The 20,656-nt window shown below is 38.5% G+C and overlaps 1 protein-coding gene across 4 annotated transcripts in view; it reads right to left on the minus strand.

The window, feature by feature from the left end:
* ZDHHC14 (zinc finger DHHC-type palmitoyltransferase 14) overlaps nucleotides 1–20,656 on the minus strand; it is a 103,451-nt gene that overhangs the window by 42,222 nt on the left and 40,573 nt on the right. For 2 of the 4 annotated variants that reach the window (XM_054162689.1, XM_054162687.1), the window contains exon 2: nucleotides 4,290–4,450. In XM_054162689.1, the coding sequence (XP_054018664.1) occupies nucleotides 4,290–4,450 (161 nt within the window). Of the gene's footprint in view, nucleotides 1–4,277; nucleotides 4,451–20,656 lie in introns of all 4 variants that reach the window. The other 2 variants (XM_054162688.1, XM_009907188.2) reach the window with 1 other exon arrangement.

Consider the following 20,656-nt stretch of genomic DNA (forward strand, 5'->3'; position numbering starts at 1 on the left):
GCTTGGCATCTTGAGCCCCAAACTCCACATGTTGGCCATGTATTTTCTTACTTTGAGACTCCATTGTCCTCTTTTGGAAGACTATGGAGTTTGATCAACTCAGCAGTCTGGAACAGTGAAGCAAGTCTGGATCTACCATTTGCAAAAAAAATAATTTACATTTATGAACACAAGTTCTGAAATTGTCATACATGGAAACATGTTGACTCTTCTAAGCTTTCTAATGCAATCATTTTTATATTGTTTTATTTTGTATTTACCAAAAACTGTGTATGAAAGACTCATTAAGGAAAAAATATTATTGTCATTTTCTCAGTTGAAATAATCTATTTCCTGATCAATGAGTCTTTGAACACAGGGTAAATAAGCAATTCCTTCAACAGGAACCTGTGCCTGTATTTTGAACTAAAGTGCACCTTATTCTAGGTGAAGTATTACCTGAAAGAGATAAATAGAAATAGACTGCAACACTGATTAGAAAAGGTACTAAATGAATACTTCATTGGATTTTTCCATATTATTATGCTTTAAAAATAATAATAAAAATTTGGTGAGTTTTTGTAGCCTAAGCTATATGCCTTATTTCTGAGGTTTCCTGGAACAGCTAGGAAAGCTCATGGTGGCAGACTTACGAAGTGTAAAGATGTAACAGAAATCCAAGTTCTTCAAGTAAGTTTTATGGAAGATTATTCAATCAATAGAAAGATATTGTTATGACTTTAAATATGTAATAAATTTATTTATCCTCCAACAATAAGATAGTTTATGGGGAACTCTAGTGCCTAAACAGGTAAAGAATGTCCACAGTTCCCCAAACACTGCATTAATAAAACTGAAGGAAAATGCCAGACACCCCCTCTAAACAGAACACTTGCAAGTCATCACAGTAATAATAAAATGGTTACATATGAAGTTCTATTTCTGGCTCTCTGGAAAACTTGTAAGTTTTAAACTATTGTTTAGCACACAACTTCATATAAAGAGGCATTCCTTTTGGTAACACTAAGGAATAATCCTTAGTGAACAGATGAATGAATTAATTATCTACCTTAGTGGATATATAAATTACATCCTCTTCCCTCATGTTATTCCTGTAGAGAATTACTTTTTTTTGAGAAGAGATGAGGGCAAAAAGAGAAGGGGAAAATAACAATTTTCCTCACATTTCACCATATACTTCTGAGATGCCTTTTTTCCCACCTAACTCTCCATTCTTCTCAGCTATAAAAATAATCCCATTACCCATTACAGCAATTTACATATCTCTATGCAGCACATTACATACCCAGTATTTGATTCTGAAAAACGTTTGCAGTGACAGCACTGGCCAAAGTTAAAAAAACAAGCTCTAAAATAAGCCTAAGAAATCTGTCAGCTTTCCCAACAACACAAACTTGAACTGTTTTTTACAAATCTGGATTCTGTGAATATTAGGAATTCTTATACAAGTAAGGACTGAAATTATTGTGTTTGAAGAGAATCCCATTTCCTCAGTATAAACACATTCCATATCCACTACTAGTTTTTTTCCAGAGTATAGTGAGACTACAGCTTCAGAGTGCTCCTTCATTTCTAATTTACTTTCTTCATGGCATGTAGTCTGGAGAAGAGAAGACTGACAGGGGATTTAATAAATGTAGATAAATATATGAGGGCTGGGTGTCAAGAAGGAAGGGACAGCCTCTTCTCACTTGTGCCCTGTGATATGACAAGGGCAATGGATGTAAACTGCAGCACAGGAAGATCCACCTCGACATGAAGAAGTTGTTCTTTACTCTAAGAGTCACAGAACACTGGGACAGGCTTCCCAGCAAGGTTGTGGAGTTTGCTCTGGGGACTTTTAGGACCCATCTGGATGTGTTCCTGTGTGACTTGCACTAGATTATATGGTCCTGCTCTGGCAGGGGGATTGGACTTGACGACCTCCAGAGGTCCATTCCAACCCTTAACATCCTGTGATCCTGTGATGTAAGGTCAGGTTGACTGAAGGTTTTCTTTTCCAATAATCCAGAGTACCATAATCCAGAAGTATGCAAACAGAAGAAATTTATATGAATTTTAATTTATCTATTTGAGATGGAGCTATCTGGGTCATAAAGGCTCTAGCACTTTTCTTGCTTGTGTATTACATACAGTATGGTCCTTGCCCAAAGCTAAGTCCTGTCTGGCTAATGTTATCTCCCTTCCTGTCATGGCAATGACAGCTGACTCCTGCCTCTGCCTGAACAATGTATAAAAGCAATGTAGGTTTTCTTTCTGAAATGCAAATGCCAGCAGAACACACTGTTTTTGGAAACCTAATACCACTTCTATAAAATTCAGTGAATGGCAGATCTCAGACTTCACACATTCATGAGAAAACATTTCCCTCCCACACAGTCCAATGACCTTGTTACATGATCACACAGTTCCAAAAGCCTCAAACCTACACAAAGAGCATATGGAATAATTACAATTAGCTGCTGCATGTAACAAGCTGCAAATAGGTTGATTTTACTTCAGGACTTACATCCAAACACTGTGAAATGCACAAGATTATGTTTATTAACAGTCACTTTTTCACCTTGATGCACAAGATAGCATAGCAGCTGTGGTCAGGACCTTCCACCAGACCTGCTGAAAAATGATCTCACTGTAGTGGTGATCAATTAACTCACTGTACTTTGAAATTCTGCTGCTTCTTAAAATACCCTACACCAAAGATAATGTGCATGTTTCCAAATAAAGGCATTCTTCCCCCTCTGACAGCAATTTTCTAAAACTGAGCCCTTTGGAGAAGATTTTTGTTTTTTTAATCACAATGAAACTATTAGATTCAAACCACAAAAATATGCACGTATTTAAAAATAAACTTCTCACCTTTCCTTTGCTAAAGGCCCACAAAGGCCTAAAATAGTGAATACAGGTCATTATTTTTGTTTTACCTTAATATGTCTTTGTCCAACAGATTTCTTAAGCAGATATGGCTGCATAATGTGCCTACCAGGTATAACTGACCCTTAATACTTAAGTAGTCAGGAAAAACTAAGGTCATATTTTGTTTATGTTTTGCTGTTTTGACATGAATTCTCCTACCATTCCTACTTACATGAACATAGTTCACAGTGTGATTTTGGTGTGTACACATTTGCTTTGTGATGAAACTGAAACACATGTCCTGCTCCATGTATACACCAAAAGATCTCCACCCCATAACACTGTATTACAAGTCTAAAATGAATTAATTTGCCCCTCAGATATTTTCACCAGTGCTTTGTGGAGAACAGTCTGGAAAACCAGAAAAAACTGAGGCTGAAGTAAACTTCTCAGAATCACAGAAGCATTTGCAACAACATCTTTTACGCAGTCATCTGCTTCTAGTGAATTAAATTTTTTGTCACAGTAAACAAAGCCTAAGACTGTACTGTAGTACAAGCATCAAGGACCCTGCAGGTATTTCTCCTGTTCTTGCATAAACCTCTTATCTGACATTTTAACTATGTGAGTGGGCATTCTTCTGAAATTGCTTTATAAAACAAGATTTCTATTGACTAGCACATGAAAACAGATATAGAAGCCTTTACTAAGCTTTACTAGCTTACTAATAAGCAAACAAAGCCACTGTTTATGAAGCAGCTCTGCAAACTCATCTTTTTTTTACCTTATCCAGGTACCACATTTTAGCGGTTCAGTGTATTGGTAGCTGGAGCATTTCCACAATTAGAATTTAGTTAACAATTCTCTTGATATTGAAACTGATTAAATTCTGCTTCACACTAATGGTTGTGGCTTTACACAGATTAAAAAAAAAAAAAGTAACATTTTATTACTGTTACTGAAGAACAACCTTCCCAAGACCGCATCAACTTACAGGACTGTGTTCTGACACAGAGACTTATCTTTTCCAATATTAATAGCAGCATAATTAAATTAAATTCTGAGGGTACGTTGCTTTAAAAAGTGCACAATTGATGGAACATTTGTAGTATCAGCTTTCTTGTCAAAACCACTTAAAATAAATAATCTCCAGTGCACCACAGAGAGGCTTCTACCAGACTTGATGAAAAGTACTTATAGTAGAAACTATCACTCTCCAAGGCCAGGATTTTGGTTACTGTCCTTCCGAGTGAAGAACTGATCAACTGTCTTTCCACAGGAATCACTTCAGTGTCATTAGACATTACAACTCCAGAACGATTACTGTGGCAGGACAGTGTTATCTCCTCCTATGAGCAGAGCAGTACACTGCCTTCACACAGTACATGCACCCTCCGGAGGAAAGCGAAGAGACAACAGACCTTCAGTGTTACCTATTTGTCTCTCTAGATCTGCTGCTTCATCTGGTGTTGCGCGTGGGAGGACACCAGGATCACTGAAACTAGTACGCAGCAGGGTCCCCATCACGAAAAAGAAAAGAATCCCACCAATTGCAGGTATAGCAGGTGTAATCTTCTCTGACAAATATGGACAACTGGAAAAAGAAAAAAGATTAAAACACAATCAATTACACATACTGCAACTTCCTCTCAAACACTGTTTATTAGATTCCACTTTCTTCTATTGATACATCACTTGAAACGTTTTTTGAAGTTGAGATTTCTGGGTTTGTTTACGACAATTCTGAAATTTCTCAGAACCTGTTTAATATAATACAGGTCCAAACAGCATGCTAATGACCTCACTAATATGCAATACTCCTTTACATAAGAAAATATCTTTATTACAGGATAGGTTCAGATATTTATTCACCTATGGCCCTGTTACATAAGTAAATTGGGTAGAGAGGGGGAAGTGGAGGTAATGTGAATATATTCAGCAATAAAAAGCAAAGCATGTAACATGATTAAATAAAGATGCACTCAAAAGTGTAATTAAGTCTATAAAATTAATTTGTCTTTCATAACAAAGATGGCACTGAAGAATCATATATCAAGGCTATTAAAGAAGTATTAATATTAAAACATCACTACCAATTCTCTTTCTTAATCTGTTTTTTGTAACATGCTACTTGTTTACTCATTGATAAAGTAAAACTAGTGCAAGCAACAGCTCAATACACCTGGAAACAACTAATCCAGGGGGGTCTAGGGCAACATCAACAGCCTTTAGTAGCACATGCACACACACACAGAGAAATCTCTCTGGTTACCAGATTTACAATACACATCCAGGACTTAAGATTGGATATCAGTTTTAGACATTTTTCCTCTATTCTTTATGTGTAATAAAATAAAAATGGAGAGAAGCATTGGAACATGCAAATATAAGAACCTCTTTACATTTGTGCAATAAGAAGGGATATGAGCACTGAGACACTTATACAGTATACCACTCCTGTTAATCTGAGTCATACAATAATTACTGCAGGATCATCTTAGAAAACACAGGTTGAAGACTCACTTCATAGCTCTTATTGTAAAGAGAGGTGGGGAAAACACAGAGATGGTTTAACGCATTTCTAGTATCTGCATGAGAAATCATAAATAAACCTAAAAAACATAAGTCAAAACCCAACAAGTTTTAGGCATTAGGGCTTCATCTAAAGCTTCCAAGTATCAGTCAAGTTTAATTAACATCATCTTCTCTGCTTGTGTTTACTGCCTTAAATGATGATTCAGACATGTGAGCTTTGAGGAAGCACTGACAATGCCAGTTTCACTGTCCATCACTTCTGCTGATGGGATAGGGAGAGAATGGAAACACTTTTCATAACAGCTACCACATACCAAGCATTTATCTCCTTGCATAACCCTGTTAAATGTATTTGGCTGTTTCACTGAACACCCTGGGTTTCATGGATGCAGTGAGTCAAAACACATTACATGGTACATCCTGCCATTGCCTGTGACTGGAATTCACCTTTCACCCTACATTAATGTAATATTGCAGGTGTAAGAAGTTACTGAAGATTAAAAAGACAACTGGGTATGAAAAAAGGGCAAGCAGCAATAGATACTGCAGTTTCATATAATGAATAGACTTTAAATACTGAGAAACATACTTCAAATGCATGCTTTTAAAGAATCTGTTTCTAAGATCCAGGTTTATGAAATCAGTGCTAACAAAAGGAAGCAGCAGCAAGACAGCTGGTAGATTGAAGCCTTCATGTTTGAGAAGTCAGAACAATCAAAAAGAAGTTTTCGTAACACATAAATGACCTACTGCTCAATTATTTCTTGCCACAAAGGATTACTGAAATAAGGACCACTGTAATATGTTCAGACAAGAGCACAAACAGACTGCAAGAACGTATTTTTAAAAGGATTAGAGGGAATAAGTACATTAACCAACACTAAATATAGCACCATGCTACTGTTGTATTATTCATTACACATACCAAAGAAATTGCAATTGTGATGAAGTCTGTTGACCAAACAAGAGCTGTGTGTGAAAGGTACTATAAGAATCTCAGAGCAGTGCAGCAAGCACAATACAATTTAGACAAGTGCCAAGGCAAAACCAGCAATGGCATCTACATACACAACCTTCCAGTAATACTGAGAGAACAGAAATGTAAGGTCCATTACGACAGTGGCATGTGTTAAAAATAATTTTATAGGGAACTGGTAAAAAACAAATTCCGGTGCTGAAATACTGAGAAAGCCATGGACTTCATGATATTAAAAAAGCATGAAAATGTCTATCCCTGCCGTGCTGAACCAAGTCCATCTGCAATGAAAAGAACTCCATTCTCAAAGCTCCACACTCTCTTTGCCATGGCTAAGCATAAGGTATTGTGGTTTGCCTAAAGGTGCTTTCAGGGTTTAAGAGCCTGTATTTTATCAGCTTTGACTTGGAATTACCTCAGCAACAATACTTTTTTGCTTGGATTTTTAGATGCCTTTTTGAAGAACCATGGGAAAGTTTGCATGAGTGTAGGAGAGAAATAAAATCTGCTGGAAGACTGGTCTGTCAAAGCTAGATAAAAATAAAAACACATTGCCAGTTAAGAGATAATTATCAAGTACCATCCCTGTGAACAAAGGAAGCAAGAGAGCAACAAATGTAATTCTTACTATGTAGTACCTCTCTTAGCTGTGTAACTGTGTTGCTCTCTGTGCCTAACCATGGTCAGCAGAAAAAAACACATAGTACCCTGTACTGAAGAGCACACAGAGTCCTGCAGCTTCTAAGCTCTCACATCAGAAAAGGACACCTTTTCTGATGTAGAGACACCTCCTTAAGGCCTTTCCTGGAAAGATGATGGCTTTCCTGAACAGTTCACTGGCACTTGTCCACTGATGGGGAGATAAAGTACATAACAAATCTACCCAGTAGGGATAGCAGAGATCTGGAGTGAGTCTAACTTGGATAGAGGCTAACTGTAGATACAAAAAAAGGACAGCAAAAATTAGACCAAAACCAAAAAAAGGACAAGAAATGATTCTACAAAAATATGAGCAGCAAAAGGAGGACTAAGAAAAATCCCTCTGTCCTTTATTGGATGCAGATGAGAACATAGCAGTTGAGGATCAGGAAAAGGCCAGGGTACTCTAGACCTCTGCCTCAGTTTTTAGCAGTAGGACCAGTCATTTGCTGGGTACCTAGCTTTCAGAGCTGAAAGCTAGGGATGGGGAGCAGACTGAAGCCCCCATAATCCAAAAAGAGTTGGCTAGGGACCTGTCACACCACATACACTGGATTGAAAACCAGCTGGACAACAGAGTTCAGAGGGTTGTCAACAGTGGCACAGAGTCAACTTGGAAGCCTGCGGCCAGTGGTGCTCCCCAGGGATCGGGATTGGGTCCAGTTTTGTTCAATACCTTTATCAACAACCTGGCTGAGCAAGTTTGCTGATGATACAAAATTGAGGGGGGTGGCTGACACCCTGTCAGGCTGTGCAGCCATCCAATGTGACATGGCTGGGCTGGAGAGCTGCATCTGGGGAGGAATAACAACAGGCGCCAGTACAGGTCAGGGGAAAGCCGCTGCACAGAGAAAGACCTCAGAGTGCTGGTGGACAGCAAGTTCTCCATGGAACAACAATGTGCCCTTGTGGCCAAGAGAGCCAATGATATCCTAGGATGCATCAAGAAGGGTGTGTCCAGTAGGTCTAAAGAAGTTCTTCTACCTCTCTACTCTGCCTGGTGAGACCACACCTGGAATACCAGTTATGGGCTCCCCAGTTCAAGAAGGATAGAGAACTGCTGGGAAGAATCTAATGGAGAGCCATGAGGATGATTAGGGGACTTGAGCATCTCTCCTGTGAAGAGAGACTGAGATCCCTGGGTCTATTTAGTCTTCAGAAGAGAAGACTGAGAGAGGATCTCATCAATGTGTATAAATATCTGAGGCGTGGGTGTCAAGTAGATAGGTCGAAGCTCTTTTCAGTGGTGCACAGTAATAAGACAAGGAACAATGGATTCAAACTTGAACATGGAAGATTTCACCTCAGCCTGAGGAGAAACATCTTTACAGTGAGGATGACAGCGCACTGGAACAGGCTGCCCAGGGAGGTTGTGGAGACTACTCCTCCTGGATGTATTCCTATGTGGACTACCTTAAGTGATCCTGCTTTTGTGGGGGGTTGGACCGCTTGAAGTCCCTTCCAACCTCTAATATCCTGTGATACATAGGACTATGAGACTGGACGGCATCCACCCAAGGGTACTGAAAGCACTGGCAGAAGTGCTTACCAAGCCACTTTCCATCATTTTCCAGCAGTCCTGGGTAACCAGGGAGGTCCCAGTGAACTGGAGATTGGCAACTGTAATGCACACTTACAAGGATGCCTGGAAGGAGGATCCAGGGAACTACAGACCTGTCAGTCTGACCTTGGTGCCAGGGAAGGTCATGGAACAGATTATGGCCAACTGCCAGGTCCTGCACTTGGGTCACAGCAGTTGGGGAAGAGTGGCTGGAAAGCTGCCCAGTAGAAAAAGACCTAAGAGTGTTGATCAAGAGCCAACTGAACATGAGTCAGCAGTGTACTTAGGTGTCTGGGAAGGGCAACAGCATCCTGACCTGTATCAGGAAAACTGTGGCCAGCGGGAGTAGGGAAGTGACTTTCCCCATGTACTCTCCAATAGTGAAGCCACACGCTCAGTAGTGTGCTCAGTTTTGGGGCCAACACTACAAGAAAAACATTGAGGTGCTGGAGCAGGTCCAGCAAAGGGCAACAAAGCTGGTGAAGGGTGTGGAGAACAGATCTTATGAAGAGGGGCTGAGGGAACTTTGATTGTCTAAGCTAGAGAAGTCCAAGGGGTGACCCTATTGCTCTTTACAATTACCTGAAAGGAAGTTGTAGCAAGGTGGGTACAGGTCTCTTCTCCCAAATATCAAGTGATAGGATGAGAGGGAATAGCCTCAAGCTGCACCAGGGGAAATTTAGGTTGGACATTAGGAAGAATTTCTTCACTGAAAACAGCCATCAAACACTGGAAGAGGCTCTCCAGGGAGGTGGTTGGCTCCTCATCTCTGGAGGTGTTTGAAAGACACATAAATATGGTAATAAGGGACATAGTTTAGCACCAAACTTGGTAGAGTTAGGTAACAGTTGGACTCAATGGCCTTAGAGGTATTTTCTAACCAAAATGATTCTATGATTCTAAGATAGAGGTTTGTATCTGTGAGAAATTGCAGATCTTAGTATTTGTTCAGCCAGGAACCAACAAAAGTACAGATTTTATACAAAGATGTAGTAACCACCACACTTAATTACACTAATTATTAAAAAAAAAGACCCCTAGAAGGTTGGCTGGCAAGAGTGATAACAGGATACTATGTATGAAACTTTTCATCAACTCTGAAGCATATACAAAAAAAGTAGTCTAGGAAAACAATATAGTTGAACCAAGAAATACAAGGAATAGAACTCCTGTTTTGTTTTCCTGCATCAATATTATCTGTTTCTGCAAGTATTGCCTATTTAATATACCAGTAGTTACAGGTGTGCTGGCAGTGTCCAGTGCTAAGAGCAAAGGCTTCCACTGCAAATCCCAGGTTCAGTTCAAGTTAACATCTGAACAAGACTGTGCTGCTCTCCTTAAACTAACCCTAAGGGTTTGTTGTTTATCCTTCCACTCTTATTTGTGGTTCCTCTCAGCTTCCCCTTCAATTCCACTGCATCATTGCTCCAATCCACTCAGTTCCAAACTTTTTCACTTATGCCAACACAAATCTTCATCAGGTTCTTTCGCGAGCCAAGTTAGTTTACTAAACTGTACAAAACCAACACCATTTTGTTGACTTATCTTTCTGCCTCTAACAAATCAAATATAAATGTGGAAAGGAGTGTTGATACTAGCACAGAGTAAAAGAGGCAGAGGTTAAGACAACATGGGGCAGAGGGAGGAGACCTCCATTTCAGCAGCTTTCAGTAAAGTTTTCATTCAAGATTGCTGCTTCTTGTGAAACCATGTTCTAATCTTGACCTCCTTCGATTTAGAGGCAGAAACAGAATACTCAGACTAAAGCTAAATCAACATTCTGGACTAGAAGAACAAAAATGGCTCCTAATTTACTTTTCTAATGACAAGTTACCAATTTAAATAAGCAGCCAAAGGCGTGCACATGGAACACAACACAGACAGTGGAAGATGCAAGGATGGGCAAAACATTAGGGCACAGCAAGAACCTTGGAAGCTGCTACCTGACAAAGACTGCAGGAAGATAAATGAGACAAAGAGAATGATTAGAGTGAAATTAATTTCATTGTTGCAGAGTTTGAAGGGTTGCCTTTTACCATTTTTTCCAGCAGAATCTCAGCTAGAGAATACTACAATTTGTGTTGCTATTTGGGAAAGTGTTGGTGAAATATAAGGAGATATAAAAAGAATTGCATGAGCATTTTTGAAGACTGCATCATGGAATCTCACATATAATGCAGGCTTCAACATGAGGCAGATTACTTCAAAGGTGTTGCACGTATGATATTAAAATATAGGCTTAGTACACTAAGAATTCTAAGAATGCTGTAAGATTTCCTGTTGTATAGCTGTAGCTACAGCAGAAAACTGTTACACAGAAAAAAAAAATCATTTAAAGACTAGAAGTAAAACAAGATCAAAGCCTGTTTGAATGTGTCATTTCTTCAGTTAGTATTTTTCACCTCCAACCTCACCCCCAAATACCAGCATCCTACAACTTACCTCTTTGAGAGGACCTTATTTTAAAGTTGAGATGAAAAAACATAAAGATTTGACAAAAGGAAAAAAAATTACAAGAGGAGACAACCTACAGTGCACCAACCAGCTAACGGTTAATTCTTCTCAAGCATGATCTTCATACACAAAAAATGTGATGTAATTAGCCCAAGTAACGTTACATTAAATGCCTAAAAAGATTAGCCAGGGTAGTTCTGCACTAGTTTCCTACAACCACAGCATGATTTTAATGGGGTTTGGAGTTTGCTTTTTAAAACAAACAAACAAAACAAAACAAAACAACAACAACAAAACAAAACAGAACAACCCACCAAAACAAAAACCCACAACCAAACTTACTTCATTATTCTTTCTTTTACTGTGTTTTGATCTGGGTTTTTTTTTTTTTTTTTTTTTTTTTTTAATTGCACAGGCCCTCATTTCAGAATGGTCAAGTGTTTTCAAATACTCATCTGCTAAAACACGAGACAAAAGTCATTCTTCTAACACTTGCTTCATTTCAGATCCAGGAAATCTGGAATGCCACAAAACATGTGAAGACTGTGGAAAACCAAATGGCTAACAAACAAAAGGCAGATTGACAGCAGGAAGGGAAGAAATAGGTACAGTGTTACCTCCTCCTCAGTTTAATAATTTAAAATATTATATCCTAATCATCAATGCAAATGTATTCAATGGTTTCAGACAAGAAGCTTTTAACCTTGCTTGAATGCTTTTCTCATTTATTGTATATTTTATGGTACTGCATGCATCTTACTTTTTTTTCTGTATTTGTTACATTGCTCGAGGTCTCCAGTTAAAGCTGAGTCTAATTAAAAACAGTATTTCAGTGGAAATACATAGAGAATAATAGTAATTAATGTGCCTAAGTGTCTCAGCTTCTACCAACACTCAGAAATTATTACTTAAAGAAGATGAATATGATGAAATAACAGATTACAGAACAGTGTTATCCTTAAACCTAATAAATTAGGTACATTAGACGTTCTCTCAACTCAAACCTAGTACAAAACAAAATTAGGTTAATATTACCCTGAACAGCAAATGCTTAGCAACTGGTTGTCAAAGTTTCATGTATAAACATGACACTGTTGGGACTTTAAAGCCAATGTCAAAACACATGAGCAATTACCAAAATAAAAGACTGCAGGGACCTCTCTCCCCTGCTCAAACTAGCAAAACACTCAGTTGAACTCCTTGCAGCACTGACTGCGTTGGAGTATAGCACATTATCACCAAAACCAGATTTACACTGGCTGGATTTGGATGTAAGCAGTGTTAATTATGAAATTGTATAAGATAACCACAAACTCCCTCCTACAATTGAAGATATTAAAGAGTTTAATACAGCAGATATGCAACAAAGTTGCATGACCTCCCTATTTTTATTGCTACATGAATTAACTCTAATGATCCACTGTCAAACTTCAAAACTAGAATACATAAAATGCACAGTGCAAAAAGAACCTGTCTGCAAAACAGGTGTGGTTACTGAAGCTCCTACAAAGTCAACTAATTTTGCTTCACTGTAGAATAAAGTTCTTTATTTTGCAAAACACTACCTCTAAAATTTGGATTTTGGATTTGCCCAGAAATTTCCAAGTAATAAAATAAAATAAGGAATATCTAATGAAGTATATATATCAAGAGTCTGAATCTCTATAAAAGGCCAATGCAATTACGACATGGCAACCTGGGATACATCAAGAAGAGTGTAGCAAGCTGGTCAAGGAAGGTTCTCCTCTCCCTCTAATCCGCCCTTGCATGGCCTCATCTGTAGTATTGTGTCCAGGTCTGGGCTCCCCAGTTCAAGAAGGGCAGGGAACTACTTGAAAATGTACAACGAGGGTGTTTAGGGGATGATGATTAGGGGACTAGAATATCTGTCTTATGAGAAGACTGAAGGCTTATAAATACTTGAAGGGTGGGTGTCAGGAGGATGGGGCTAGTCTTTTATCAATGGTGCCCAGCAACAGGACTAGAGGTAAGGAGCATAAACTTGAACATGGGGAGTTCCATCTGAACATGAGGAACATTTTATGCTGAGAGTTATGGAGCACTGGAACAGGCTTCCCAGAGAGGGTGTAGAGTCTCCATCTCTAGAGTCATTCAAAGCCCACCTGGACGCTCCCTTGTGCAACCTGCTCTAGGTGAACCTGCTCTGCTGAGGGGGTTGGATTGGATTATCTTTTGAGGTCTCTTCCAGCCCCTACCATTCTGTGATATCCTCAAAAGAGAAACTCAGAAAAATCATGGCTTCCAACCATGCAGCAATTATTGCAATTTCTGTTCCTTGTCTTTGAAAAAGTTAAAAATATGTTTGGACCTTCATTCTCAGGTTTTCCATACAGTCTAAGCTCTAGTTTCCATAGTAAAAAAACCCTACCAATTAATGAATTCCACTAAACTCACAAACTGGTAAGTTCTTTTTAGACAGCTGATACAGAACACTTTCTTTCTTGTTATGTTTTATATTACTTCCTTAATATTTCTTATTATTTCCTGTTATGTGATTTTATAACTAAACCATCAGGTTAATCCTGAGTACTTGAATCCTGAAAACTGGGACAAGAGGAAATGCTTTATGCCACAAATAAGTCCCTGAAGGAGTATGAGCTTCTAGGTGATTTTCCACAGGATTCTCTGGAAATTGAAAGGTACATGAGTAAGCTGCTGCCAGATAGTGAAGTCTGAACTTCTAATGAGCAGAATATCGTGTTCCCTGCACAACTTGTAAGTTTTAAAGGCTAGATATAAAGCCTTGATAAAGGGCAAAGGCCTGTCGTGGCAATCCCTACCCTTGGCCACACTCTACTAACCTTGCTGTCACTTCCCTTGTATATGAACAGGTGAGCTGGCTAACACTGACTTAAAACGGAGGAACGGCTCTCAACCTTTTTCTGAAGAAAGTCACCAATATTCATTTTCTGTTGGATCACTTTCCTGAACAACTTCACTCACTATATAATGTAATGAGTGCCAGTCAACAGAGAGAAAAAAGGAGCAGGGTTGATGTCACACTGTAATTGCCAGAGGCACACAGCTGCTATGTGGTAAAATGAAAGCCCGCCCATAGTTACAAGATCTTAATATTAAACACTTCTCAGTGTAACCCACTACAATACAAGCCTTTGCTCTTTCATTGAAAAACAGGGCTAAGCTTCACAAACACAGCACTTCCTGCAGCTCCTCTACTCACAGAAGTGAGGAACTGATGATCCTGCTCACAATACATATCCAAAGTGTACATTCCACACATTGTTATAAATAAAGCAACTGGGAACATAAAGCAAAGAGGAGCATAACATCAAGAGTTTAACCTCCTTTTCCCCAACAGAAGCAGAGTTGAGCAGTAGTAATTCAACAACTTGATCATCCTTTAAGATCCAAAACACATGCTTGTAGTAACTTTGCAACCATGGGACTCCACAAGGACTTGAAGAATTTTACCTGATTTTGCATCCTTTGTTTGTTTTGGTTTTTTTCCTTACAGTATCACAAGAATTTTCTTACCCCAGACTAAGCATTCATTGGACAGACTGGCATACTGCAGACCACTAAAGATTAAAAAGAACCTCAACAACCAATTGGCACACATCATGCCAAAGCAGTGCCATCTTATCATATCTAAAAATGACTCAGTTTAAACAAATTGCAAGAGCAGCTTGAGGCAAATCTTTTATTTCAAGGGAAAAAAACAAAAGCACAGAGCGGTTCACAGAATCACTATGGCTGGAAAAGACCTTCAAAATCATAAAGTCCAGCCACTATCTAACTCTACCAGGGCCACCACTACACCGTATATAGTTGGCTTTTAAATATACCCAGGGATGACTATTCAACCACTTCCCTGGAGACCCTTTTTAAGTCTTTTCAGTACAGACGTTTTCCCTAATGTCTAACCTAAACCTCCCCTGGTGTAATGATGCCATTTCCTCTTGTCCTATCAGTTGTGACTTGTGAGAAGAGACCAATACCCATTTCTTTACAACCTCCCTACAGATAGTTGCAGAAAGCAGTAAGGTTTCCCTTCAGCCATTTATACACACATGCAGCAGATGATTTTGCAGGTGGTACAATATGATCTCTCCAAGGCAAGTCAGTTGTGAAAATTGGAGCAAAGCTCGGTTACTTCACTATTCACAGAATATCATCTAAGGCATTGCAACACAAGATTTGTTCTCCATCTTTCCTTTGTTAAACATTCTTCTGTCCTCCTCCCAGTTTCAGATGCTAACATGTAAACAGTCCTCCCAGACACACTCAACTATACAAATACCACTTCCATGGTCGGTCCACAATTTTACACGAACAGGAAACTAGCAGGGCATGTCGTTAAATAAAAATGGAAACCTTTTGAATATACAAAACAATTGTACAAAAGCTGCTAAAATAAAAACAGGAATGCAGCAAACAAAAACTCACCACTACAGGATCACTATTCTATAAAGAAAAGCAGCTGTCTGTATAAAATGGCATAACATGCTACAACCCATACCTCTGTAGTGCACCATCTCCATATGTAAATGGGCAACGTCTAACTCATTTCACTTCAAGCACTGGCATCATGAGGCTCACATTTTGCCCTTGTGTTTTTGTCTCTTTAACAAGGTTTGGTGCTACAAAAGAATGCCAGTCACTCCCAAATCCTTCAGGCTCTCTCCTGGCTGGACTCTAATCACCAGGGAACAGAGGCTGTACAGGCTCTCCTGTCAGCTCCAAATGCCCATGCTCCTTGTGCTGTAATACCACGGAGGAGCTGCAGCCTTTACGATGCCCCACCAGTGTCTATTTATTTGAGGATATTGGAAATTGAACTTGAAGAGAAGCTGCTACCCTGGATTAATCAGCAGCCTAACACATGGCAACAGGAACAGACTCTAACCAGGAGGAAGATCCAGACTTCAGTAATGTTCTGCAACCTTTACTCTCTTTTTTCTAGCCTGTGCTCCGATGTTTTGTAGAACACACTACATTCCAAGGACTGAGCTACATGTAACTGTAAGCAGTACGGTGGTTATACTACTTCAAATAGTTGCACTGAATGAAAGAATAAATGCCTACTGCATTTTCCTTCTTTCCTTTCTGCGCCCTTACAAACATGAGAACAAGCTTCTGGAGATGTCAGCTGTGTTTTGGTTTTCAGTAGCTTTCTTACATGAAAGTGCAATGTAATGTGGATGTACAGCATTTCCTGTCTACCTGTGTTCAGAAAGGATGGGCTTTGGCACATCTTGCCCATAGCTATAAACATAAAGCTAATGCTCACAAAGAGTAAGTGAAAAGCCAAGTATATTAAAGACACATGCTGTGCTGCTGTAGAGTAAGTAATTTCTATTTACAAATAAATGACCAGGAGTACAAGATTCTTTTTCTTCACAGGTATAGAAAAATCCTTTTCCTCTTAAAGCACAGTAAACTACTCTCTTTACAACTGAAGTATAGCATTCTCTATTCCAATACTCTGCTTTGATGGGGGGGAAAAAAGGCAAAAAAGAATGGACAGTCATGCAAACAATCTTTAATCAAAATACAGCTACACATCTAATTTCAGGTCTATTGAACTTTACTTTCAAGGTCAAATAACATTATGTGCACTTATTGCCCCAAGAGTTATTTTGTCCTCTTACATTCCAAAGCAAAATTTTGTTTTTCACACCCATTACACAGTAACATATTACCCAGTGTTTCATTAGCCTGAAGATCAAACCCTCAAAGTTTCACTGGTATGAGGAACACACCAACCAAATTCATCATATCACTGCAAATAAGTTTACAAATTGAATTCCAGAAGCATTGCCAGGCAACTGAACTTCTTGATGAACAGAGTACTCAATTCCTGCTTGTTTATTTTTCATAGCTCTTATTAAATAATTAGACCAAATCATTCTCACTACTGGACCACTTCCATTCTTTTCTCCTATTTGACATTTTGTCAGGTACATTTTCATTCTCCACGAAGGCAAAGCTTATTATTATTAGCAGACAGAATATTCTAGTCTGATTTTGCTGAAAGGATGAAAAAAGGACTGAAGACTACACAGTTTACAAATAAAAGACATCTTAACCCATAGCCTGTAATCTAGAGAGAAACTCACATTTTAAATGTATGTTAATTAAAATTCTACAAATTGGATTTTGTCCTGGGCTGCAAAACAACATCCACATCTCCTATGTCTCAAATACATGCTAACCATCTACCTATTAACTTGTTTAAAATATGCAGAAAACACTGGGGCTGAAGGGAGAAAGTAGTAAATATGCACGAGTAGAGTATGCACTTTTTCTACCTGGAAAAGCTACAAAGATCAAACTAGCAAGCAGCACAGCAAATAAGCTGCTAGCATAACTGCATCCATCCATCCCCAAAAAGAATTTTAATGCAACTATCTTTGAATTAAAATTCATAGCCAAGAATGCATGAGCCCTGTTATTAGTATCCAACTCATCACAGACACTGAGAAATACTAAGATAAGAGCACTCTGCAATTTTTCAGTCTGTTAGAACAGTGAAAAATCATGAAAATGTAAAGTCCACGTCTGCCAACCACAAGTTCCATGCTTGCATTTCAAGCTCATGCACCATGCCAAGGATATGATCAACTCACTGTGAACATTCTCAGGACAGCACAAATCTCGTTTTCTGAGCATGAACACTGCTGTTTCTCAGCAGCAGTGATAATTACTCGTTGCATCTTAAGCTGCATTTTGATCTGTAATCTAAAATAATGTTAACACTTGTTCCAAAAGCCTGTCCTACACTAGGATAAGGTCCCAGAAAAAAACAAGTGTTTAGAAACATGATTCTTATCAAGCGTAATGGGACCTAGGTGCCAATAAAAGTCTAATACTTGAGAGTTTTATTAATTTACACACATTTAATTCCTTTCCCTTTTCTGAAAAAATACATACACATAAATGACAGAAGTAATTAAAACACCCATGAGTCCATAATTTGGTGTTCCAACCTTGCAATATCTAGCTAGATATTAATACAAATGAAAGGGAGACTCTTATAACAAATGGGATCTATAAAGCATAGAATCATTGCAGTTGTAAAAGTGCTCCAAGATGATCCAGCCCAACTGTCAACCCCGTCAGGCTGACCACTAAACCATGTCCTGAAGTGCCATGTCCACACATTTTTTTTAACAACTCCAGCAACAGTGACTCCACCACTGCCCTGGGCAATGCCTGACCACTCTTTCAAGCAAAGAAACTTTTCCTCACATCTAATCTAAATTGAATGATTTGTGCTCTTACTGTTAGCTTTTAAGCAGGAGTTTCCTTGAAGCCTAGTCCCATCGTCAGAGTCAAATACATCAGTACATAAAGAATAATAAAACTACAATAGAGCATTAAGTGGAACAATTTGAAAATACAAGAGTCAAAAATGACTAAAAAAATTGTTAAGGGTTTTGAGAGGGAATGCTGAACAGCAGCAAATCCCAATATGCTTCTCATGCGGTACTGAAGAGCTGACTTGAAACTTAAATCCATAAACTCAATTTAAGAATTCATAATTTGAAGGAGTATTTTTCTCCTCATAAAAACTAAATTCAACAATAACAAAGAAACCTGTACACTAAGGAAGTCAACAATAGTAAGTGAAGTGTAAACAAAGGCCCTGGCAGCCTTATTGACCTGTTATAATTAAACTGATACAAGGAAGCATCTAGATTGCTGACAAAAAACAACAAAAAAAAAATCAAAACATAACTTTGGAAATATATAGAATAAATGCCCCAGTTTTTCATATTCTACAGTGCAATCCTAGACTGCAATCATCTCTGTTTTGTATATGATGTTATAATACTCATGCTAAAGTAAAACTGTAACTATATATTCTTTCAAACCAACAAAGCAAAAGTCCTTATTTTTTGACCTACTCTGCACTCAGATGCTTGTAGCTTAGCCAACTCTCTGCAGCTGCTTCGACACCATGCCAATGCCTCTGCTTCCTCAGCCTTTCTATGCTTAGGAAAGAATCTCTGGAGACCTAGAGTATTGCACAAACAATACTGTGTCCTCCAACTGTTGCTAAATACAAAATCCATCTTTGCTTTTTTGTCTCTCTTGAAATACAGCAAACGTGTGCCTTAGACTTTGTTTTTGGTTGATGAAATATTATTTCAGTTTCTTTCAAAAAGTGGATGGATCAGCCTAAGGGAAGCTCATTACAACAGAGGTCAAAACCAGTTCAGTGAATAGGACAGGAGACCAGGAATCAATAGTTTTCCTCCTGGATCAGCCAGGAATCTGTTGTGTGACCTTGATGAAAGGCAATTCACCTCTACATAATCCCTCTACTTTTTATTTTTGCTCAAGACAGAATAATTATGTGCCAATCTCTGAATGATTATAAAAATTCCACACCCCCACCCCCAATTACTTAATTTTATTGGGGCTTTTTTGCTGCCAGTGATGGTCTTGGACTCTACTGTACGGAAACAGTCTAAGCAGCAAGCAAATCAGCTGGAATCTCCAGGCAATACTGAAACACAAATAATTACTAACAGGATACACAGCTTGGCTTACACAATGCAACACACACACACCAGGGGAAAAAAAAAAAAAAAAAAGGAAAAAAAAGAGGACTTAAAATAGTAGCTACATATGTTACTATGCTGCTTATTAGTTGTCACATTTAAAGAATACTGTTGTTACAAAAAAAAAAAAAAAGTAAGGGAAATACATTGACCCAGAAGTGTTTCAGCCTCTCATAAAGAAAGACAGGGTGTTTGTCCCTTATACATTCAAATCTTGTTTTATAAAATGATACCACTTGAGTTTAGACAAGAACTTAACTGGTTTTCAAAAACATTTAATAAGAATGTGATGCTGGCAGAGATGTTAGCAACAGTTTCTTTCCAAATATAGTCATCTCATATCTGTTAACTTTTAAGACAATCACTCCGAGGACATTACTTCAAAATTCTGTGGGAAAAAGTTTTCTTGAACTTACAGAAAAAGGATGATGCAGGTAAGTAAATAATACTGAGAAACATGAATGCTGCAAGAAAATATACTCACTTTAAAAAGGCCCCTGACTTTCTAGATTACAGTATGTGAGCCCTGAGGCAACCAGCTATCAGCTATTCGCCGTTGTGAGGAATAACAGTAGTCCCGACAGACCAAAGTAATTTCCTTCACCAACAAAGTGTGATTAACTTTTTGTTGACGGTGCCAACTGAAGAGCCTCTTCCTCTCAGCCAGCCCAGTCATTTCCACCCATCTTGCGCTGACACAGATGTTCCAAAGAATGAGGAAACAGACCAGACTGATGCCCTCCCCAGGAAAAAATGAAATGCAGAAAATGTACTAGGGCAAGAAGTGAAACAGTTGTTTGGTTGTTTTAAAAACTGATGGCTTTCATTGTTTAGATTTGTCTGTCTCTTGTTTTAGATTGTTAATAGATTGTTGATCACCAGCCTTCAAAGATCGGAAATCGTCTTTGGTTAAACGGTAAACACAGCTAATCATCTTCAGTTAAACTGTAAACAGCTACAATAGAGAACCAACATTAATGATTTTTTTTTTTTAATGGAAACAGTAGACACCTCCATTTAATT

The sequence above is a fragment of the Dryobates pubescens genome, chromosome 6 (assembly GCF_014839835.1).
Source record: "Dryobates pubescens isolate bDryPub1 chromosome 6, bDryPub1.pri, whole genome shotgun sequence".
Lineage (NCBI taxonomy): Eukaryota > Metazoa > Chordata > Aves > Piciformes > Picidae > Dryobates > Dryobates pubescens.